Source organism: Colletotrichum karsti, assembly GCF_011947395.1.
Source record: "Colletotrichum karsti strain CkLH20 chromosome Unknown Scaffold7, whole genome shotgun sequence".
Taxonomy (NCBI): Eukaryota; Fungi; Ascomycota; class Sordariomycetes; order Glomerellales; family Glomerellaceae; genus Colletotrichum; species Colletotrichum karsti.
In genome coordinates this window covers 167,297-189,811 of record NW_024065907.1, presented here as the reverse complement: position 1 = coordinate 189,811, position 22,515 = coordinate 167,297, and the positions used below count along the sequence as shown (strand labels likewise).

Below are 22,515 nucleotides of genomic sequence, written 5' to 3'. Positions count from 1 at the left end.
AAATGACAGAACTGGGGCCTCGAAGACGTTGGCGGTTGGGCGCGATCACGTCGCGGCTGTAGCGTATTGTGGCACTATGCCGACGACTCTCATCATCTACCAGAGGTGGTAGTTGCAGGGCCAACCCGACCAATCAGTGATTGGCGGAAATTGGCAATGGGTTGACGCTGTGTATCGCTCGCTCGAGGGCGAGGGCGGCAGGGCCAGGCGGGTTCCCAAGAGAATGGATCAAATTCGATAGTGCTGGCCAGACCTAGGTTCGGAAAGGGTGACTTTTTGATGTGTCTTTGTCTGTGGGCGGGTCGATGTTCGTTCGTTCGTTCGCTCGGTCGAGATAGATGCCCCACGCCGTCGCCGACCGAAATCAAACGACACGACACGGCGCCGGCAAGGGTGGGAAGTGTCGTTGAGCCGGGGTCTGGTTGGTGGTTTGATGGGGGGAGGTGGATGGGAGTCGACAGTCGGCGCGGTCGCGTTGCGGCACAGCACACAGTGCTTGTTCCTGAAGGCTGGCTGCTGGCCTGCTGGTGCTCAACATGGGACGTGCTGTCGAGAACGTGGCCCCAGAGCGGGGACGGCCAGGGCGGGCTAGGATGGATAGCGTGTGATTGCAGCGGCCACGGGCACGGAGCAAATGTCGTGAGCGTGGAGTCGAGAACATGGTGCAGTCCCGGTCACCAGGGATTGTCTGATGGATGCAGCTCTCACGAGTACCCGACTCGGGCCAGAGACTGGGTCGATGCTGGGAGAGGATTCGGAGCTTCGGAGCGGATAATGGAGGAGGACCACATGTTGCAATGGCGGACATGGCTGACAGGATTCAGGACTCTCTCAGGGCAGGCATAGGTCGGGTCGCGGAAGTCTTTCTTCGCAGCGCGGCGCACATCCGCGTCCATTGGACGGATGTGAGATACACTTTGTGACCTGGCCTGCCCTGGGAGGGTTGTATGCTTTCCACCGTGTGCAAGCCAGCACTTTCGAGGGCGGTAGAGACAGTTGTTGGTGCGTTTTTTAGATGCGAGTTGCGGTACGGTACGGTGCGCTGCATTGCGTTGCGTTGCGTTGCGTTGCGTTGGGCTGAGCTGAGAAACTGAGAATAGCAGCCGAAACAAGCGTCGAGGCAAATTCCGCGTGGGCACATGGCCGGAGGCCACCTCGAACCCGAAGAGGTACTTTGTACGTACGTGATTGAGAGGTGGAAAGGGTAAAATTAAAAGGTAATCGTTTGCCCGCACGTGGAGAAGGCTCGCGAAAAAGCAATGGTTGTCGAGGACCGCAGCACAGCGGTAAGAAAAAGAAAGCAAGATCTGAGATTGTCGACGGGCGCGACAGCGATTGCGAGATTCGCTGGTCCAAATTGACGCGGCCAACCCGCCTGGAATTGAAACAGTCGAATTGCTCTGTCGTACGCGTCTCTGAGCATGACGAGTTAGATGAGGGAGTCGAGGCCTTTGACCAACAAGAGAGAAAAAGAAAAAAACGCACTCGCAGGAGTGACGTGAGGTCGTAGTAGACTCGAGTGAAGTCGAAGAGGCTGAGGCGGGAATGGATTGATGACGCCCAAATAAGGTGGCATGTCAAGCCTGACAAGGTAAAGCGCGGTGATTTTGACTTTTGTGCTCCCGAATAAGAGATCTGGACGTTGCTCGATTTGTGCTTGACAGCCTTCGTGACAGCCTTTCGAGGACCACGGACCTGGGGCACCGCCGGGCTTGCCATGTTGGATGCCTGGGGGTGTGTGTGTGCCGGTATGAGCGTTTGAGGTGAAGTCGGGTGCCAATGGAATGGCACGACAGGCGGCTGGCAGGTGCACTCCGGCGGAATGAAGCGTGAAGCAGGAGCCACGAACCGCGAATCGCGAACTCGTCTTTCCCGAGGTGGTGGTGGATGATGGATCTGCTGGTGTTGGAACCAGCAGCTGGGTGAAGGTGACTGTGAGAACCCAGCCGTGAGGCGGCAGGCCCATGAGGTTTGTGTGGGACGGTGGGACAGTGGACCAAAGCTGGGTGCAAGGGGGCCGAGATTGGTCCAAACCCATCCAGGAAGAGAAGGAAATCGATACGGACGGGGAACGATGGAGACAAATGCAGGGGAAGTACGTACTCTCACCTACCTGACTGGGCAGGCAACAGTGGGCTGGTTTCCACGAAGGAAGGAAGGCCTCCACGAAAGGCAGGACGACTCGCGACGGGAGATACTGTACCTACTCTGTACGTAAAAATGCAATGCAACCATTGTCATATCCACGGATATTAGGACCCTCCAGCTGCGAGTCCAGATTCAGGGCAGACTGCATGCTCATGACGCCGATAATGATGGCACCTACGCAGTATTGAACCACGCGATGGCAGGCACCTGGCACACTTATCAGGGCTACTGGGCCACTGCCACGGCTGCCATTGCTCCTGCCGGGAGAGAAAAGAACGAGGGAGGTGGACACCATTCCTCATCAGGAAGTTACAATGGATACTCCACACAGTGTCAAGCGGGATCAAGGGTACCTCATCCGCTACCTTCGTACGGACACCCAGGTGAGAAGGAAAGGACAAGAGGAAAGTGCAGGGTGTAAATGAAAGATGGAATGAATTATCTTACCTTTAGCTCGGCCAATAACAAGCTTGCCTCGATCAATTTACTCCGTTGCCCTCCTCGAACGCGACAGAAAGTAACCCGCGAACACTTTACTTCACTTTAGGTAGGTACGGAGTACTCGAACTCATCTCCATACGAATGCTCATTATATCGCAGTTTTCATATCAATCTTAATCCACGACTCCAGTTTCCAGGACATGGGCCATGCGTTAGCTACCTTACCTCAGGAACGCTTCGCTCCAGACTCCAGCTCGAAGGTTCAATCTTGATCAAACGAACTCGGACTTCGGGCGCGCAACAGAAAATGCGCGTTTGGTGTCAAGTCGCGGCAGGGTCTGCTCCGCGGCCCGTTCATCTCTCCAGTCCCAGTCCCAGTCCCAGTCCCAGTCCCAGTCCCGGCGGCTGACTTGCCTTGTCGTCTTCGATCTCCCACCCTCACCCTGCTCTCGGGCGAGCTGAGCTGAGCTGGGCTTAGGTCGACCGTTGAGATTTTGGAGCATGTGTCATTCTGCAGCGACACCAGAAACATCTCGCGGCAGTGCACATCCTCACGCAACCACACAATACTTTTCGTTCCGAGACATTGAAGATGAGATGAGATAAGATGAGATAGACCAGGGAAGGGAGCGCGTGGGCAGCCCATCTCATTCTCGTCTGCCTGCCTTGTCGTACATGTTCGGAGTCGGCGACGGCGACAGCGACGTCGACAGCGTCAGTGTCAGACCCAGGTCCCGGAGAGCTGGCGACTTGCTGCCGATCTACGAATACCTTTTGAACATGGACAAGACGCCTTACCTCGATTCAGTACCTTACTGGTAGACTCTGGTCTTCCCTGCACTCCCCCGGTCGAAGCCGACTGAACCCAGTCTTACCGGGCCTTTTCCGTGCACGTGACTCCGCATCCCCGAGCGGCTAGCTAGGGGTCCTGCGTCAGAGATTCCGGTGAAGCAGTTGCGCCTGATTCACTCACCACAAAAGACCCCTGTTCTCCTGTTCTCCTCGAGCCTCCCTGCACTAACGTTCACAGTGTCGCTCCTGCCAGCTCCACTAGCCCGCTGCCCAGCGTCGAGCCCACCTCATCACATCACATCTGCCCTCCCAGGACCCCGGCCAACTTCGGACTGCAACTGACACTGCGTTTCGTTTCGTTCGGCGACCTCAATTGAACTCCAACTCCAGCTATGGACGGCCGGACACGCAGACGGCCGGTCCCTCAAGTCTTCATCATCTTTGGTCTGTTCTCTTGATTCTCCTGCAAGCAAAAGAGCACGTATTCGTACGCGGGCCATCGCACCTCCATCATCCCGCACCAAAAAATCGTGTGATGGGTTCACATCTCGCAGCGCCTTCTCCCGTCCTCACACCCTCTTCGAGTTCGTGCTGCCGCGTTCGTGTGCATGGACTGGCTCTTCCTTCGGCCGGCAGGAGACAAGCAGGCCTTTCTTTGGCAGCAAACAAGCTCATCATCAACAACCTGTGTGGCCCAGGATCAGGCCCATGAGGGGAGGTGGCCTAGACAGCTCGCAGACATGGCTCTACGGGAACGGATGCAATCCTGTTCCGTCAGTTGTCAACTTGACGTACTCTCTTCAAGGCCCTTGTTGTTCCTACAAGTTGAGCCAGGTGCATGAACTCAATCTTACGGGATCTAAGCCGTCTGAAGACCGCCTCTTGGTTGTCTCTTCGCCCCCAAGGATGGCTTCACTTGTCAGCTCGGGGCCAGACCACGGCGACATACGCAGACCGGTCCGGGGAAATCGCTTTAGGGAAACGTGGCAATCTTACCCAACCCCCTTTACGGCATCTACGCGCTATCTAGGTGGCCGTATCGCTAAGCACTCGAGAAGCCGTGCAATCGAAAGCACTAGCGGAGGTATTTTCGGACATCTATGGTGTGCGCGTGTGTGGACTTGCATACTCTAGCTCGACATTTCGCATGCTGAGCAGGTTTTCACTCGGTCAATTGACCAGAGATCCTGCGGACAACACTCACAGCGGCGGGCGCATGTCTCTGCTTCCAATGTCTGTAAAAACAAAATAACCACGTTCCAATCAGGGGCGTTCGCTCCCACCCTTCAGCAAGGGTAACTGCAGAGCTTGAGGGAGAAGACTTGGACCATCTCCTGCCGCAGTAACCAGCATCTCGCAGCAGATGACTGTCCGAACTTGGGCGGACCAAGCTGAACCAGAACTCTTCTGAAGACGAGGGCCGTGTTGCTGCTTACAGCGGCTCTGCGAAGTACTTGCCAAAAAGGGAATGTCGCAGACATTCGTGCAGCCCATCAAACGGTCTATCTGGATTCAACACCGATGGCGCCGAAGGCCCCTGGGCGCCACTGAAGAGAATCACAACTCTCCAGGCTGTCAACGGGCGCCCAAGGTTTGGCGTCGATTTAACGCAGCACCCGTCATGAAACTCACGGCCCCGGGTACCCACGTGTATCGGCCGATTTCAAAAGAGACTACTCTCTTCACGGTTAAAGAATCTTGAGATTCCAGCTTGGCGGACTGCCCTACCAAGCGTTCATGGCCTTGAGCTAAACGTCTTCTGGCCCCGTACGACGCAGGGTTGAATGACCTAGGCCTAGTTTGGTACGCGTTGAGCGCACTGACTTTGGGCTTTGCTGAAGAGTCTTTTCTAAGTCGACCTGTCAAGGCTCGTGAGAGCTTGGCATACAAACGGACCCCTTCTCTACTGATGTCAAATGGCTAGGATCGAAGACATGTGCGTCTTCTCGAACATCATCCCACCCGAGGGGGCCTTTGATCTCAAACCTTTCAGACACTGTTGCTGCAGCTGCTAGCCCCGTGTGGCACCCCGCCAGGAGTTTCTCCACAGCTCCGGATCCAACCTCACTCCGCAGCCCCGGTGTTGCTTAAAGATTTCTCGACGGATCCCAAGCCTTGGCTCGGCTGCCTCTCCCGCGCGTGGCGGATAAGAGGTTCATGATGCTGACAAACGTATTCGGGCCTGGCCACTTTGACGCGATCACCGTCCTCCATGCTCACGAAAGGCATTACGACTTGTCTATACACAAGGCAGTTGGCAGTTCCTGTTCCAGTACAATGTGTATGACGGCTCAATTTCATGCCCTATTGACGGTGTTTCGTCGAACAAAGTCTCGGTCTTGAGGAAAATCTGCCACCGCATTCAGAGCATGTGTCCATGGGCGGTTTGGTCAACCTCTGTCGGCCATCGTACTACGGGACGCGTAAGAACCGTTCCACCGGCCTCATTCTCAGTCTTCACGGAAGAACAACAGCTCCCTCGTGACAATGACGCCAAAATTGCCCCATTGCGTGCCTCTTTCCGAATCCAAAAGACTGACTTTCGTCCCAAGTAGCGCGGAAAAGGGATTGAGTTGACAAGGGGGCGAGGGCCACATGCTCGCAAGAACGTCATTCTGAGCCGCCAGTGACAGCCATGGTTTATGGCATTGAAGCTTGTTAACCTCAGCTGTTGAGTTCTACCGAACGTCCGGTTCTAAACTCTCTTTACGGACTTTGATAGGTTTTTGGCATGAGAGAGAAGCTACGTGCCTCAGGTCGCTGACAGAGGCCGAGAAACTCGGCCGTGGTTTGACGAGACGGTTTCGAGGCTTTAACTCGATGTGGGAAACACAATAGGAATGATGAAGATAAAGGGGTTGATGAAATGACTAGCATACTTTTGTTGACAAAGGTTCGTTCCAAGGGTGGGTGTGTACACGTTGTTCTTCCGGATCTCGTAGGTTTAAGTAGGTTTGAGTAGATATAGGCTGTGTTTTCCGAGGGGTTGGGTCAGCGAAAATGTGGTGTTCGTAATGTTCGCGATCTCGCATTCAGAGAGGAAGGTTTCACCATATTTAAGCCTTTTTGTGAGGTTTTCTGGAGGGGATCGGATTCATCATGGACGTGTGAGTCTCGAAGACCAGTTGGTTGTATGGACGACACTGAGGACTATGACTGTTATATAGGGCTTTGCCGTTTGGTAGAGACACATCTTATGGGAAACTGCGCCGGCGGCTTTACGCGAGCCCTTGAGAATGGCTTCGTTTTGGGTTGTGGCTGTCGCTCAGGAGGATATGGTCAGGGGTTGTTTCGATTTCTATTCTCGCAGTCAGTGAGGTTTCGTAGCAAGGTATCTGTCACTTGGGCATAAGATTTCGACACGGGCAGTGGACCAACGTGGAAAAGGGTTTGTGAACTTTGTAAGTCTAGATACGATTTAAGAAACCGGGATCGATAATACGAGAAAGTCGCAGATGAGTAAATAATCTTCGTGACGGATTTGAGAACGGGACCGGAACAACGACGTGAAAATACCGTAGCTGATAATAGTTCTTCATGTCTCATATCGCAACGGCACCGGAAGTTGAGCTAACGGTAATAGCACCGTAGCTGCGACAAGAGTGTATACGATTGTCGGAAGAGAAAAAGGAAGAAGGCAGCGTGCGAGAAGTTTGGTGAAACTGGCAGAAATTAGGCAGGAGGATGGTCGAGAACAGCAAGCTGTTGTGACCACTTAGAATGCACAGGGGTTGTTTCTTCCGCACTATATAGTTCAGATAGGTTTCTATGGTGGCATTTCTCTCACATCTAGGTTCTGCAGAGAAACAAACTATTGACAACTCTATTCTTTGTATCGCTCACCAGGCTCTTCGTTGACTGCACCTTTCAACGACTCATTGGTATCACAAGCCAAATGACTTCAGCATTCGATGTTATTTCAGCAACCCTGACATCGAATTTCAAAATCAACGCCCCAGCATCTAAGACGTCTCGAAGCAAGAGCGTAACTCGTGCAACATACGCAGTCCAAACCTCTCTCAGAAATCATACCTGAAATCAGGGTTCTCCTTATCCGTCATATCCGCAAAAGCATTCTCATGCCCGATCCTCTCCTCCCCATCGCTCTTCCCTTTGGAACTGGACTCATTGTCATCCTCATCCCCAGCGTCAATCCTCTCCGGCCGGGCACCATCAACAACTCCAGCAGCGGCGGCCTTGCGCTTGGACGAGTTCCTCCTCACGAGCAAGAAGCGCATGAGGACGAGGAACAGGTTGAAGAGCACGTAGAGACAAAAGTGCGCGGTGAAGCCCCGGCGGTACCGCGGCGCGTCGCTGTCCTGGAAGATCTGGGGCGCCATCATGTTGCCGGCGGCCCAGCCGATGAAGGTCATGGCGAGGGTGGTGGACTTCTTGGTCTGGCCGGCGACGTTGCGCGAGATGAGGGAGAAGATGAGGTTACCCTCGGCGAGGTAGAACTGGGTGCAGTAGAAGGCCACGAGGAGGCCGATGCGGTTTGAGGGGGACGGGGGGATGGAGTAGATCACGGCGGTTCCGATGATGGCGGGACTTGGATTCACGTCAGCGCAAGTCCTTGTTAAGGAATGGAATGATATAGGAGAGACTTACATTGTCCATCCCTACGTCGTGTCGCGTTAGAAAGTTGGTTCGTATGAAATGTTTTAAGTGTGACTTACATGCATGACCCACGCGGTCTGCTTCGACCACGTAGCCAACGACGCCCCTCCCACCATCACGATGATGGTCACCGCGCCCTGTGCGATATTCAGCAACTGCGTCTGGAGATACGTGAAGCCGAACGAGGCGATGATCAGGTTGGAGAAGACGCCCAGGCCGCCGATGATGAGGGTCGAGGTGACCTGGAGCATGACGTAGCACCACACGACGGGGTCGGTGACGGCCTCGGCCATCTGGTAGCGCTTGTAGGTCTTGTTCTGGATGCCCGTCTCGTTGGCACGGACGCGCTCAATCATGAGGCGCTTCTGGTCCTCGTTGAAGCACTTGGCGGCCATGGGGGAGTCGGGCAGCCACCAGCCGATGAAGACGGCCCAAGCGACGGTCGCGGCGCCCAGGACGAGGAACAGGAGCTGCCACGACTTGATGTTGTGGTTTTGGTAGTGGGAGGCGCCGTAGGCGATGAGGCCGCCGACCATCAGCTGGACTCCGGTCATACAGTACCAGAGTGACGTAAGGATGGCTTGTTCTCTTTTGGTGTACTATTTCAAATCAAGTCAGAAAAGCTAGGCCAGGAGGCTCGAGAGGGTAGTCAGTCTTTAGAGTCAAATCACATACCCACATGGAAGTCCTAGGTTCGGGTCAGGATATCAGAACATGATATCATGGTCAGGTGGTAGATGACTTACATGATGATGAAGGCCGGCTGAACGCAGCTCTCAAAGACTCCCAAGAGAAACCGCACCACCATCAGACCTGCAAAGTTTTTGGCGGCGGCAGAGCAGGCGATGACGATGCCCCAGCAAAAGACGTTGGCAGATAGGTATTTCGCGACAGGGAACTTTTGCAGCAACATGTTGGTCGGGTACTCTCCAACTAAGACGCCCATGTACAAAATCGTCCCGAGCCAGCTTGCGGTTTCGTCAATCTGATTTGATCCCATCTCAATGATGCAGAGTTTTAGGTGGTAACTGACCTGAACTGGTTGCTGTGCGTGAGGCCGGCATCCTGTCGGATGTTCATGACGGACGCAAAGCCCAGCGTTCCCTTGTCGAGAGACTGACAAAAGTAGGTCCCGAGCATACAAGCCAGGATACGACGGTTGATAACCCAGAACAACTCTCTGCTGGTTTTCTCATCGACGTGGGTCGCTGTGGTGCTGGTCCATTTGTTGGTCTGGCATATTTGTTAGCCATGGTGGATGATAGTAAAGACGGCCTAGACATACTTCCTTATCTCCCTCCTGATGTTCAACAGGGATATCATCGGAGACAGGCCGGATGGAGCCATCTCCCTGAGTCGAGTTCTGCTTCATTGTTTCTCACGTGGGCCCAGCGAAGTTTTTTTCGTGATAGTGTTCGATAAGTAGACTTAGTGCTGGTCTCGACACCCTCTCTTACCCCGGATTTTCCTTTGGTCGGCGACCCTCCTATATGCGCACAACGTCGACTTTCTGGGGACCCCAACTTCCAGAATTCCGGAGCGGCGGAGTAGGAGAAACTCCTCGAGCTAGAAGGATGGGCCGATGGCGATGTCAGGGATGTTGGAGCGGGCAAAGTGTATTCTCGGACAGACCTCCGGTACCTCCCCCGAGCCCGGAGGCGGGAAGGTGGGCGGATCGTCGCTCGGGGAGTTAGGGCCGTTGGTGTTGCTGAACCCGGGTTTGAAGTAATAACATGGAAAAATCGCGTTGCGCTAAAGCGTCTGATTCCCCCTCGCTTTCGCTTGGGTCAAGAGAGTATTTCCGTTCACATGGTCTGTCGTGGCTTTACGTTGAAGTTTCTTGGATTGGAGGGCTTTCAGTCTCGAAATTCTGAGCCTATCAATGCTCCTACATGTAGGTTGGAGATTATGAGAGGAAATTCTTGGCCGCGGCCATTTCCTGTTCTCTGTCAATTTCGGGATACTGTCTTGTTATTAGTTTGAACTCACTCGACTGTTCTTTCTGTTAACGTCGACAAAGTCAACTGCGTGCTCAGCGTCATGATGTCCCTTAGTAGAAGTGTTCTTGATATGTCGTTTCATACCTAGGCCGGAATGGAGGGGTTACAGCGCGTGTACTCGTACGTGCGGAGATCACAGGACTCAACACAAGGATTCTACCCGCTGTAGCTTGCTTTAGCGGCCCAACAAGACGGCTTGTAAAATGTGACAGGCGTGCGTTCCCCGCACAACTTCCCCACGTCGAAGTTTCGATCCCCTAACTGCTTGAGGTGACGGCACCGTTTTCTCGACTCGGTGGTCAGGCCAGTGACGTTCGTCTTCAAAATGTTTGCTCCTACATATTCTGGATATCGCGCTCAATTAACTTGCGATACGACGTGATGGCATTCGAGGACGACGATGAGGCCATGTCTGGCCGGTCCGGTGGTGAAGAGGATGGCCAGCCGCAGTCCAAGAAGAGGCGCACGAATTCGGGAGCGAACGGCTGCGATACAGACGGTCCTGCGTGAGATGCGCCAACTTCTCTTCCATGTTCGAAGGACTGACAGACATTGCCAGTTGCCAGTCTTGTCGCAAGAAGAAGGCGCGCTGTTCAAGGCGGCAGCCATGTTCGGCCTGTGTACGATACAGTTAGTTCAACTCCTCAACCCGTGAGGCGACCGAACACTGACGTTATCTAGATGTTGAATGTTTATATGACGATAAGAGATCCAAACCAGGACTGCGCACCGGTGCCGTAGAAAGCCTCAGTCAGCGAGTTGGTGAGTTTATGCGACGTGTTCTTGATCGATCGGGATCAGAAACCAGGCATTGGATCACTGACACACGGCTTAGCAACTCTTGAGAATATGTTTCTCGGTCAGGGGGTTCTCTGGCAACAAGTCTTCAACGCCCTGAGCACCGCCACTAACTCCAAAGCCGCCAGCCCGAGCTTATGCGACTCCCCGAATCACTCTCTCAGCGAGACGACTTTGTCTTTGAAAAATACGTTGGCTACTCTTGCCGCTGGCGGAGAGCCAGCCATGGCGACGTTGGCTGCCCGTGCGAAGAACGCAACTAGGCAGAAGGAGGCACCCGAGGGACACACGCGTGCCAAGGACAAACTCGACTCTGTTTTCGATGACAGTTTGCTCCCTGAGGCCGATCTCGTCGACAATCTTGTTGAAGTCTACTTTGCTAACATTCACCCCTGGATACCGATGCTTCACGTCCGTCAGTTTCGCGAGAGAATGCAGGATGCCGAGCAGCGATCACAACTCATCACAATTTTCCATGCCATTGTGTCCCTATGCGCCAGGTTCTCTCAGGATCCCCGCCTGGGATCTTCGGAAGAGAAGAGTCGTTACGCCAAGAGATGTCGTCAGTTTGTCATCTTGAACAGCATGGAATCCTTCTCCGTGGAGAACTTGCAAGCACTGACCATTATTGCTTTCGACACGGTGAGTCTACCGCAAGCACAAAATGACGGATCAAAACCCTAACAGAATCTTGCTAGATTGGCAGTGGCAGAGGGCCATCTGCATGGTCGATTGTCGGCAGCATGACCAGAACGGTGGAGCAATTGCAGCTCAGCGTCGAGGACGAAGACCAGGCACCAGCATTAAAGCATCTGATCAAACGAATGGAGTTCCTCCCTCCGTGCCGCTTCTGGAGTGAGAGGGAGGAACGGCGTCGAGTGTTCTGGAATATCTTCCTCATGGATCGGTTCTGCAGCATTGCCACTGGATGGAACTTTTCTTTGACCAGTGCAGACGTCAAAAGACGCCTGCCGTGCGAAGGGGCTTTATGGGAAGCCGGTAAGCCTCTTGAAACACCGACGCCATATTTTGGTGTTGCAGACCAGTCAAGCGGAGCCAGCGGGACACTGCCGACAGCTCGACCTGAAGAGGCGGCTCAGGATTCGTTGGGAGGCTTTGCATATTGCATCGAGGCCACCGAAAGCCTGAGTCTGGTCACGTCTTTCTTCCTTCAGCAAGCTATTGATGTTTCCAAGCCACATGAGATTCAGGTCTGGCTGATGAAGTTCAAACAGCTTGACTTACGCCTAGTCCAGTGAGTTTCGGCATCAATATATGCTAGTGTGTTTGGCATTATTAACACGAGCTAGGTGGAAGATATTCTTACCCGAGCAGTGGCGCGAGGCATGCGTCCTCAACAGCGATGGCATCATGGATCCCAACTTGACGCTGGCGCACATATCGCACAACTGCGCCGTTGTTCTCCTCCATCAAGGCATCGCATACCCCTTGCCCGAATGGCAAGCCACCGGCATCCGACTGCCCTCCGGCTCGAGTGCGGAAACGTGTCTTGCGGCAGCGACAGAAGTCGCGATTATAGCCGAGAAGTTCCTGCAGGATTCTCAGCACGTCGTCAGTCCGCAGTTCGCCTTCTGCTTCTTCATTTGCGGGCGGATGTTCCTGGCACACTCGATCTACTACAGCGTGGTCCTCCCAGGTGGCTTCGACTCACTGGTGGGTAGTCTGCGGATTATCGCTAAAAGATGGAACGGGCCCGGTGATACATCAGAGAACCTGGCATCGAAGTTTGCTGGAAGACTCGTCCAAGCACGGCAGCGAGGTCACGGCATGCTGGATATCAGACAAGCTGTCTACTCCGACGACAGACACGACGAGTCTTCTCCGTTGTCCGGTAACAACCTCAGAACTCTTGGCGCCCTTCATCCGAGACCGAATGGTCAGGGAACCGGACTCTCTCCGAGACAGGACAACTTTATGGGTGACTTTGACACCTCCGCTATGAACTTCGACCAAGAGGCGTCTCCTGATAGTATCTCCATGGCGTTTCCCCCGCTTCCGCTGGCATTTCACGCTCAGAACTCCAGCAGGGGTCCGACGGCCATGCCATCGCCGGTGCCAGGGAACGTACAGCCTGACTTAGGCGGGTTTGAACATTACGGTATTGGAGATGCGGGTCGCCACAATGTCGTTCACAACCCAGCCGGGGATTTTGAGGATCTCAACGCCTACCTGGACTATTCGTTTTTGCCCAATCAGCGTGTTAGCATGTTCTCAGGGGCAGCTGACAAGGATTGAATATATTCAGCCCCGCGAAGGCTGGAGAATGAAGCACTCTGGTTTCTGTTCATAATGAAAACATCTTTTACATAATTCTTGGGTATAATATCAACCCGTAATGGGTGGACGTCCAGGGCTATCTGTTCTATTCAAGTCTGGAATTATGAGCTTCTCTGTGGTGTCATTCTGTCATTCCTCGTTTATTCATTTTTGCGAGGTAAAGTGTAAATGTATGCTTGGATCTATATCATCTATGCCAACATATCAGCATGTCCTCAAGCACTCCCCTCGAACAAGTTCGGAACCCCCATTTCCAACAGCTTGTTTCCCGCCAGAAGACAGAAGTAATCGGCATAGACCAATCCATGGTCCGCCCACCTCCGCGGCGCGAACTCATAGTTGTTAATCGTCGCCCCGTTGAGAATCGTCTCGGGCTCTCCCTCCATATCCACCTCCCAACCAACCTCCTCCTCAACCACACCATGCTCAACTGTCTCGGTCGTCCTCCGAGATCTGATATACCTGCCCCCGCCGTTCGTATGCCCACTGCAAGCCGCCTTAATCAGCCTGATGGCATGTCCCAAGTACTCAGACTCCTTCCCTAGCGACGTCAACGCCTCATGGATCAAGAGCATCCCGTACGCCGCGATCATCGCGGCGCTGACGTCCGGGGGTTGCGGTGTGTCCTTCGGAGCGGAAAAGTCCCAAGGCGGGATCCCGCTCGGCGGGAGCTCCACGAGGAAGTACTCGGCGCAGGAGACCGCCGTATCGAGAAACGAGACGTCGCGCGTCCAGCCGTACGTCTGCGCGAAGCCCGCCACGGCCCAGGCTTGGCCCCGCGCCCAGGACGACTCGTCCGAGTGGCCCTGGTTGGTGATTTTCTGTTTCGGGAGGCCGGTCGTCTGGTCGAAGTTGACGACGTGGTACGTCGAGGCGTCCTGGCGGACGTGGTGTTTTCGCGTGGTCTCGGCGTGCGCGACGGCTGCGTCGTGCATTTCTCGGTCGCCGAGCTGGGCGGCGGCCCAGAAGATTATGTCGAGGTTCATCATGTTGTCCTGCGCAATTTTGTGAGTATGTAGAGGAGAGGTGGGCGGAAGTCGGGTGGGGGTTTACGTACGATGATGACGAGGAAGTCTTTGCTGGGGTCCAGGAACTTGTACCGTTTTGTCACGCAGACATCCCATGAACGAATCGATTTGACGACTGGATTGTATCTGCCGTACAGCGACTTGGCCGCCGTGATCGCCGTCTGGTACGCCCGGTGGTCGTGGCTCAGCTCCCAGGCCGGCCTGGCCCAGGGGAAGATCATGAAGCCGAGGTCGTGGGTCGTCGTGAGCTGCGCGTTGGGGTGGAGGGCTTCCGTCCACCATTTGCAGGCGAACCTACAAAGAAATGATCAGCTCAGCGGGTTTTGGCGTAACAAGATAACGAAGCTCACTCCAGGTGCAAATCATGCGGTTCATCTCTGGGAGACCACCCCGTGTGACGCAGTAGATGGGAATACTTGCGCCGCCTCTCTAGCAAGAGATACAGACACCCCGGAAAGAAACCAGACGTCCAGAAATCCAGCTCGCGGTAGACGTACTTCGTGCCGCCTGGCTTGGTGTATTCCGGAAACAGAGTTGGAGGCCATGGCTGTGAAGTAGGTCAACTGTCAGATCTTCGAATCAGTCTGAGAACGGAGGTTCGTACCAAAGAGAAGCCTTGCTGAGCGACACCCCATATCTTGGCTGTCGCTTGAGGTGCGAAGAGAGTCGAGGCCAGAGATCTCTTGTCTCCGTTTACTGCAAGACCAGCCGGGGTTCCTGTCTGCTCGCACGAGACTTTGCTGCGCTTCTGCATTTTTAGCTTGTCAGAGATGCGTATGATGAGCTCCGCTGTGGGATCTTACCAAACGCAGGCCATCGCAGCCCGATTTCTCGTGGCCTCTCTTGACACCATTGGTGACGACTTCTTCGCCGGTTTCGACGGCTTCGGGCGCCATGATTCCCGGGCTCAAGGTATCAGCAGTACGCAGACACGGCCTGTAAAGACAAGCCCCTTAAAGAATAAGTCTCGAATAAAACATGTAAGTCGAAGTTCTCATTCTTTCTGAGGTAAGTCGGTCAAGTAGCTGTCCCAACAGCAACCGAAGACTTAGTCACGACGACTCTCTTCGGCGCGACTTGCCTCATCCTGCTCGGCAGAAGCTGGCCGACGATCCCGTGTCTGGGGCGGCAAAGCTTTCGGGCCGTCGAAATACATTTCGCGTCATCCAGTTAGGTGGTAGGTTGGATGATGGTGTGTGGTTTGTATTGCCGGGGAGAGCTCCGGCACTTGCTCCGGCTCCGACCGGGCGTGATCGCGCTTCCATTTCGAAGGGCGCGTTCTTCAAAACAGATCCCTCGCGTTAAGACCTCCCGAACTAAGTCTCAATGTCATCATCTTGATGCAGTCTTTGATAATCGCTGGTGTGGCATTCCTCTGGGTCGGATTGCGAGTGTCAAAAGCTTGACAAACGTTCTGATGGAGAACTTCTTGCAAACGTTTGTGGGCCTCAATATGCCCCCAAATTCTAAGTGAAAGTCCCTTATTAAGTTTCATTATTGTATCGTTATTCGCAGTCATTTAATAGAAAATCAGACAATGAATATTCCATCCCGTAAGATTATCTCCATAACATGCTTAGCAAGACAACAAAAGCACCTTTGTCTGCCCAATTTCCACACCACTCAAGGAGATGTTTTCTTCAACAGTCCCCAGATTCTCCGCAGCCCAGACATCCCTCACCTTGAACCCACCAGGGCACTCGTCTTCTAGTCGGATGCCATCCAACGGCACTTCAATATCAGTCGTTCCGTTCCCGTAATTCAACGCCAGAACAACGTGCCGATACTTCCCGACCTCGACCGGACCAGCCCAAATCTGCACCCGCCCCTCGGTCGACAATTCCGGCAGATACCTCACAGCCTCGCCCCTCGCGTCCTGCGAAACCGCAATGATCTCCTCGTTGAGCAGGATCCGCAGCGACGACTCCCGGATCCTCGTCACATCTGCCCCTATAACAAGCGGCGACTTCAACGCCGCCCAGAACGAAAAGTGCGTCTCCTCCTCCGCCACGCTCATGTCCCCGACCCCGACCTCGAGCATGTCCATATCCGCCCACGACTTTCGTCTTGCGTCCTGGAACGGCGAGATCTCCCGCATCTTGCGTATCATCGTCAGCACGCTGACGCCCGCGTACCCCGTGTTCAGACAGTACGCCGTCCCGCACACGCCCGGCTTGTCCTCGGCAAAGGAGGCGTGGATGTCGCCCGCCACGCGGTACGAGCCCGCGCCGACGAGGTCGGCCCAGTACCAGGGGAACTGGTGGCCCCACTGGCAGAGCGAGTAGAAGACGTCGCGGCCGGCGGCGCGGAGGGCGGCGGACATGGCGCCGAAGCGCTCCTGCTGGGTGTGCGTGCCGGCGTGGAAGCCGCCGCAGTTGTCGTACTTGAGGTAGTCGACGCCCCAGGCGGCGTAGGTCGCGGCGTCGAGGTCTTCGTGGCCGTAGCTGCCCGGGGCGAAGCCGCAGGTGTAGATGCCGGAATCGCTTTTGGTTTGAAGTGTGAGTTTCTCACTGCGTGCTCTTGGGGTTTTGATGGAGAGGGAGGGAGGAAGGCAGATAGGCGGCTTACCTGTAGACCCCGACCTTGAGGCCCATATCGTGGATGTGTTGGACGAGGGCCGGGCCGCCGGAGGGGAAGCGCGTGGCGTTGAACTGTTGGCGGCCGTCTGGGCCGCGCTCGTTGGCTTGCCAGCCCTCGTCCATGACGAGGTAGGTGTAGCCTGCTTTCGCGAGGCCCGTATCCACAAGGGCTTTGGCTGTGGTTTCGATGATGGATTGGTTTATGTTTGCCTTGAAGGTGTTCCATGAGTTCCAACCTGGCCTGGAAGTCAGTACAACACCGCCTTTCTCATCAGGTCATGTTACTTGGCCATACCCATCTGCGGCTTCGAAGCCGTCCCGCCACCAACTCCCATGACCGGAACGACGGCGGAGACGAGGAACAAGAGTAACGCGAGCATGTTGTTGCTGAGCAGAGGGGTAGACGCATGCTCAACACCCAAGTGCCGAGGGGCATTTTCTCAGTAAATATCCTCTTCATTGGGTATCAATCGAGCTCGAAAATCAATAGTTTGTATTCTGCGAAGAAGGTCTCCTGAAAGCTACCCGGATACTCCTCCGATGCGGGCTTTCCCGATCCGCCGATGATCTGCGGGGAAGGTCGGGGTAGACATGCACCCCGCACCTCCGGAACGACTATCGGACTTCGGCGCCGGGCCGGTGAACATTGGCCCGGCGCTTCCTGCCCTTCACTACGCTCAAATCCCTCACTGCTTAGTAAACTGTGTATGGAATAAGCAAGAACCTCAACGTAAAGAGTTCTTGATTCAGCTGTCTTGCAATAAAGGAAGCAGAATTCCGTCTCCTTCAATCAAAACGACAGTAAACTGTGCCAAGTCGTTTCAGCAACTTCAGAATGAGACTGCCCAGCATCTTGGGCGCGCTTGTCTTCGTGTCTCTGGTCGCCTCGGACCCGTTCGATCGGAAACCCCTCTCCTACGCACCAAAGCCGGACGGCACGTACGTGCCGCCGAAGGCACCGGGAGTAACCACGCTCTGGGACTTTGTCAAGTCCAGAAGCGACTTGACCGAGCTGGCGACAGTCCTAAACGGTTCCGCAGGTATGTGCCAATCACCTCAACTCCCGCGGTCGCAAATGTTAAGCAGGCCACGCACAGGTTTCACCGAGGCGTTCGACACCGCTCCGACGTGGGACTTCACCTTCTTCGCCCCCTCCAACGACGCCTTCACGAAGCACACGGGCCAATACTTCAACACCTTCACGGCGACGCCCAAGGGGAAGTGGTGGCTCGGGAACCTCGTGCAGCACCACTACGTGCCCAACACGCAGCTCGACACGAGCCTTTTCAACGAGACCGCGACGCGGATCCAGACGGGGTCGTACTTGTACGTCGGCACGCGGGTCAAGGACGGGAAATTGTGGCTGAACGACGTCGCGACTGTCACGGAGGGGAACTTGAGAGTCACCAAGGTATGTTGGCCCGGCTTGAACGTTGGTTATGTAGGTATGCCGCTGACGAAGGGAAAGGGCGTCGTGCACATCATCGACCGCATCTTGGATCCCTCCGCGCAGGTCTTCGAAGCCGACCGACCCAAGGCCGGTCAAAAGTTCATCGCCGGGAGCTGTTCAGATACTTCCCTGCCATACTGCTAAGAATGGGACGGTGGAAGTGTCGGCATGGAAAACCGAGGGATGCAGGGGATCGCAAGAGGGCTATGAACTTCGTTAGCAGGCCGAGATAAGATGATCGACAATTCTCCGACATGGCAGATGCGGCGCAGGAGGTTGAACTGGGCCGTAAGTGATTCGCTCCATCGGGACTGTCGTACTTGTCTCAGCGTGCGTTCCGATATCCGTCTTTTCGGGTATCCCTGTCGTGACTCGTGGTTCTGGTGCCCTTAGTCGCGTCCACCGCCCCCCATCGAGCCCTCCTTGAGTAAGATTCGCGTCAGGCCACCTCAACAAGCAGCAAGCATTCAGCTTCTCGTCCGCCCTGATGGTCTAGCGGTATGATTCTCCCTTAGGGTTGTCTTCACGATAATTCATTCTGGGAGAGGTCCCAGGTTCGATCCCTGGTTAGGGCCCATTCCTTTTTGCAGATTTGAAGAATGTGTGTGTGGTGGCGGTGAGGGTTGAGGTGGGGCCATTTTTGCTACCTGTGACTCTCACGGCCAGCGAAACCAGCCTGCCTGCAATCTTTGTATTAGCAATTACATGTCATCTCTAGTAGCTAGAAGCAGGATATCATAACAGGCAGGCTCAATGAACGAAGCAAAGCCGTATTTCCGGTGTTCCACGGTTGTGCGGTTTGTTGTGTGAGAATGGGCCGTGAAGCTGCTTAGTCATCTCACCAATGGAAGAAATACTGACTGACCATCGGATGAAAACAGATCGAAACGAGTTACCGCTTCAGCAATCAGCAGTAGATCTCGGTAGCGAGCCATGGAACTGGACGAGCTGGAACAGACACGGTCCAGATTCGATAAGTGGTTGATGATGTGAATGCAAAGCTGTCTGCACACGGCATTGACTTGCCGGGGAGATGAGGCTCGCGCACTCGTTTCTCTCGATCTCATGAATCGAACACACTCACACACACACACACAGGACGGGAACGGAACGGAAGCGGGAACGCAAGATGCGCGAAACGACGCAGGGCCTGAAGGCACGCGTCAACGGCTGTGCATTTTATGCCACTTGGTTTGCTGCATCAATTACTGAGATGGCAGATGGGGAAGCCGTATCCGCACTACAAACAACTCGAGTCGCGTGGAGGAGCAAGAAGCGAGGTTGATGAGTGACAGGTCTGGGCGTCCAAACAACGCAGCCTGGAAAACAGCCGATGGGGAAGAGGTCAAAGACCCCTCGTGAGGCTCTGATCCTTCAGCGGCACAGCAGACCGATGAGAAATGAAGAATAGGTGAGGCAACGCGGGAGAGAGAGAATTCCACCGACTGACTGATTTGGGCATAAAAGGAGGGCCTGAGATGGCGCTAGCGGCCTTGATCCCTGATGTCGTTCCCGAGCGCGACCGCAGTCCACTGGACCTTTTTTTGGTCGGCCATCTCGGGGCACACCTTGTTCAGAGTAAGGTAGTGGGGAAAAGCGGCTGTGGCAGGGGAGCCAAGAAGATGGAAATTGGACGTTGAGCAATGAGCGGGCGGTAATGTCGTGCCACCGGCGCTGAAGAAAGGCGAGACCGTTGGTTTAGCTCGTGCGATGAGGGGCAGTGTCGACTGTCAATTAACATCCTCGTCTCGATTCGTAGAGTTCCTCCGGGGTCTTTCGTACGAGTCGGAAAGAAGACGCGCTAGTAATTAATTTGTTCGGAGGAAGCCGTGGGATGTGAAGATGGAAGCCTGAAAGGTCAGGGGAAAAGCCGGTCGAGATTCGTTTGTGATGGACGCGTGTGTAGAGTAGTATTTGGACGGCGGCTGCAACATGTCTCGTCGTTCAAGTGCCGTAGTGCCGTTCCTTACGACTTTTGTGCATATTCGACGTACTAAGGGTCTTAGGAGGCTCTGCTGGCTCGTCTCCTGTTTCTCTTTTTCGCTCCAGAGGATGATGTAAGTCCAGCTCGCTCGCTTTCCCTTGCGAACCGTCGTCCGCTGAAGTAAGCCCCGGCGTTGCAGACATCTACCATGGCTCGACGTAAAGTGGGAGATATGTATTTCTTCATATGATTTCCGGTGAAGAGGTACATCCAAACGGTAGCCGGGGCCAAGCCAGCCCTAAGCAATTGGGCCAAACGGACGACCACCCCAATCAGGCGACTCTTGGACATTTTGAGCGTCATGATTGGCTATAAACCCGGCATTGGTCGTTGCACGGCCCTGGTTTTGGCGCGTGCCTTGCCGCCTGCATGAGGTCGCCCCTCGGCCCTGAAACACGTCTCGTCAGGGAACCCGAATCATCGTGACCTCCCTTTCCTCTTCCACAGTCCATCTGACTACTATCTCCCTTCTTTTCACACCGTCTTTTGCATACAATTTCTCGACTTCTTCCACACAAGACACAGTGTCGCATTGGTGGGCTGGTCCCCAGCTGTTTCTGGTGCGTTTCTTATTCTCCCATCTGCTGTTCGAGCCACCGAAAAAAGACGAGGGGTCCTGCCGCCGCGCCCCAATCGTGTGTGTACGTACTACGTAACCTACCAAGGCCAGGAACACCGAACGCCCAGTGGCCTAGAGCCCCCCCTGCTCCCTGCTCATCAAGCCACCCTCCCGCCGGTTGTCACCCATTCACACTTCAACAACCACTCACTTTCGTTCTCTCGAATTCCCTACTCGATACGGGTCCTTCTCCTGGCACCAAGAGTCTGGCGATTCTCTCTAGGGTCTCCCTGGCCAGAACAAGTCTCGGACGAGACAGTATTGTGGATACCGGCCGCTCTCCCGTTCCACCGTCCTCCTCAGACTTGCGCTTGCGACTCCTCACTTTTCCTTCCCATTCCTTCAATCCTCCGCGAAGCTGGGTGTCTTTTTTGGAGAACGACCTTTGGCAATCTTCACGTTCTTGTACTATCGTTCAAATCGACCTTATTCACTTCTTTGACGATACCTTCGGTTCGTCGCCTCCCTTCTTTCTATCACCTTTTTTTTTTCTCTTCGTTGCGATCGTCCCCGCTGGGTGGTGGAGGTTCCGTTTCTTTTTGCTGGTCGAAGACAGTCCTTACCACGACAGCGAACCCGACGATACCGCAAGCGAATTTTTAACTCTTCGTAAATCGAAAATCGAAAAACGACAATCAAGACGCCGGCCGTCAGATCTAAACCCGAAAAATCTAAAAACTATTCAAGAGGAGGATTCCGAAAGAGGAGGATCATCTGAACGGTAGAGGAGCAGCCAAGTCTCTCCGGGCGACAACTCTCTCGGGTCTCGGGGCTGCTCAGTTTTCGCGACAGCAATCATGGCGAACAAGGTGCTGATGGCCTACGTCGTGGCCGACATCATCTTCGCCATCACCGGAGCCCTCCTTCTCGGTTACTCCGTCATCAACCAGAACACCCTCAACGATATACCGAAAGAAGGCGTAGAGGCCGCTACGAAATTGCTCACCAAGCAGTTTCCTCTGACCGGTACGTATTGAAAGGACGAGACCGTCTTTTGGTCTGCGGCTTCATGGCATCAGGAAATACTAACACCGACCAGCCGGTATCGCGAATGCCGTCTTCATTTTCGTCACTTTCCTCTTCACCATCCCGGGCATGATCACCCCCGCCCGCGGCTGGCTCAAGCTCTCAGGCTACCTCGTCACCTTCTGCGGCCTCTTCAGTCTCGTCGTCGGTACCTACCTCTGGGTCCTGACCCTCACGACCAAGGCCGATTTTGGCAAGCTCTGGATTGCCGCCGATCCCAGCGTTCAAGAACTAATGCAGACTGCCGTAAGTGGAGCTTCTCAACTCGAGGTTGATGTCGACTAACAACACCAGTTCCAATGCTGCGGATACTTCAACAGCACGTCTCCCGCCTTCATCACCGACGTCCAGTGCCCCAGTCCCGCTGCCGCTGCCCTCCAGCGCGGTTGCGCCACCCCGATCACGAGTTTCGCCAACGTCTTCGTCGACAACATTTTCACCGGCGTGTACGGAATGGTCGCCGTCGACGCCCTCCTCGTCGTGTGTACCGCCATGCTCCTCAAGGACCGCAAGGAGCGCGAACGCTACCGCCACATCGACGAGAAGGCCGGCTACCGTGGATTCTAAGGAAAGGAGGGACTTCCCTGCTTCCCTTTTCGGGGCACAGCCGCAGGCCAAATTGCGTGGCAACCATTTCTCGTCTCTCCTTGGATGACTCCTTTTTTTTGCTGTGGAAAAGGGCGACGGCGTGTCATGCACGCTTGACCCCTCGTTCCTGCTTTTCGGACGGGAAAG

At 54.7% G+C, this 22,515-nt stretch overlaps 5 protein-coding genes across 5 annotated transcripts; 2 read left to right on the top strand and 3 right to left on the bottom strand.

The window, feature by feature from the left end:
* Positions 1 to 7,400: 7,400 nt before the first annotated feature.
* Positions 7,401 to 9,370, bottom strand: CkaCkLH20_02902 (major facilitator superfamily transporter; the record flags this gene model as incomplete). Its single annotated transcript, XM_038885621.1, has 7 exons — positions 7,401 to 7,929; positions 7,990 to 8,000; positions 8,058 to 8,597; positions 8,674 to 8,686; positions 8,745 to 8,966; positions 9,032 to 9,231; positions 9,284 to 9,370. 7 exons carry the CDS (start codon positions 9,368 to 9,370, stop codon positions 7,401 to 7,403), a joined length of 1,602 nt encoding a protein of 533 aa, XP_038748820.1.
* A 1,009-nt stretch (positions 9,371 to 10,379) lies between these two features.
* Positions 10,380 to 13,052, top strand: CkaCkLH20_02901 (uncharacterized protein; the record flags this gene model as incomplete). Its single annotated transcript, XM_038885620.1, has 6 exons — positions 10,380 to 10,497; positions 10,565 to 10,618; positions 10,680 to 10,760; positions 10,834 to 11,438; positions 11,495 to 12,051; positions 12,107 to 13,052. 6 exons carry the CDS (start codon positions 10,380 to 10,382, stop codon positions 13,050 to 13,052), a joined length of 2,361 nt encoding a protein of 786 aa, XP_038748819.1.
* A 257-nt stretch (positions 13,053 to 13,309) lies between these two features.
* Positions 13,310 to 15,018, bottom strand: CkaCkLH20_02900 (glucuronyl hydrolase; the record flags this gene model as incomplete). The annotated part of the gene is made up of 5 exons (XM_038885619.1): positions 13,310 to 14,089; positions 14,152 to 14,416; positions 14,590 to 14,669; positions 14,727 to 14,870; positions 14,926 to 15,018. The coding sequence occupies 5 exons, from the start codon at positions 15,016 to 15,018 to the stop codon at positions 13,310 to 13,312; spliced, it is 1,362 nt and encodes a 453-aa protein (XP_038748818.1).
* A 680-nt stretch (positions 15,019 to 15,698) lies between these two features.
* CkaCkLH20_02899 (alpha-galactosidase) lies at positions 15,699 to 17,081 on the bottom strand (the record flags this gene model as incomplete). The annotated part of the gene is made up of 3 exons (XM_038885618.1): positions 15,699 to 16,605; positions 16,691 to 16,937; positions 16,997 to 17,081. The coding sequence occupies 3 exons, from the start codon at positions 17,079 to 17,081 to the stop codon at positions 15,699 to 15,701; spliced, it is 1,239 nt and encodes a 412-aa protein (XP_038748817.1).
* Positions 17,082 to 17,536: 455 nt separating this feature from the next.
* CkaCkLH20_02898 (tetraspanin) lies at positions 17,537 to 22,347 on the top strand (the record flags this gene model as incomplete). Its single annotated transcript, XM_038885617.1, has 6 exons — positions 17,537 to 17,741; positions 17,799 to 18,112; positions 18,170 to 18,266; positions 21,547 to 21,720; positions 21,794 to 22,026; positions 22,075 to 22,347. 6 exons carry the CDS (start codon positions 17,537 to 17,539, stop codon positions 22,345 to 22,347), a joined length of 1,296 nt encoding a protein of 431 aa, XP_038748816.1.
* Between the last annotated feature and the right edge of the window lie 168 nt (positions 22,348 to 22,515).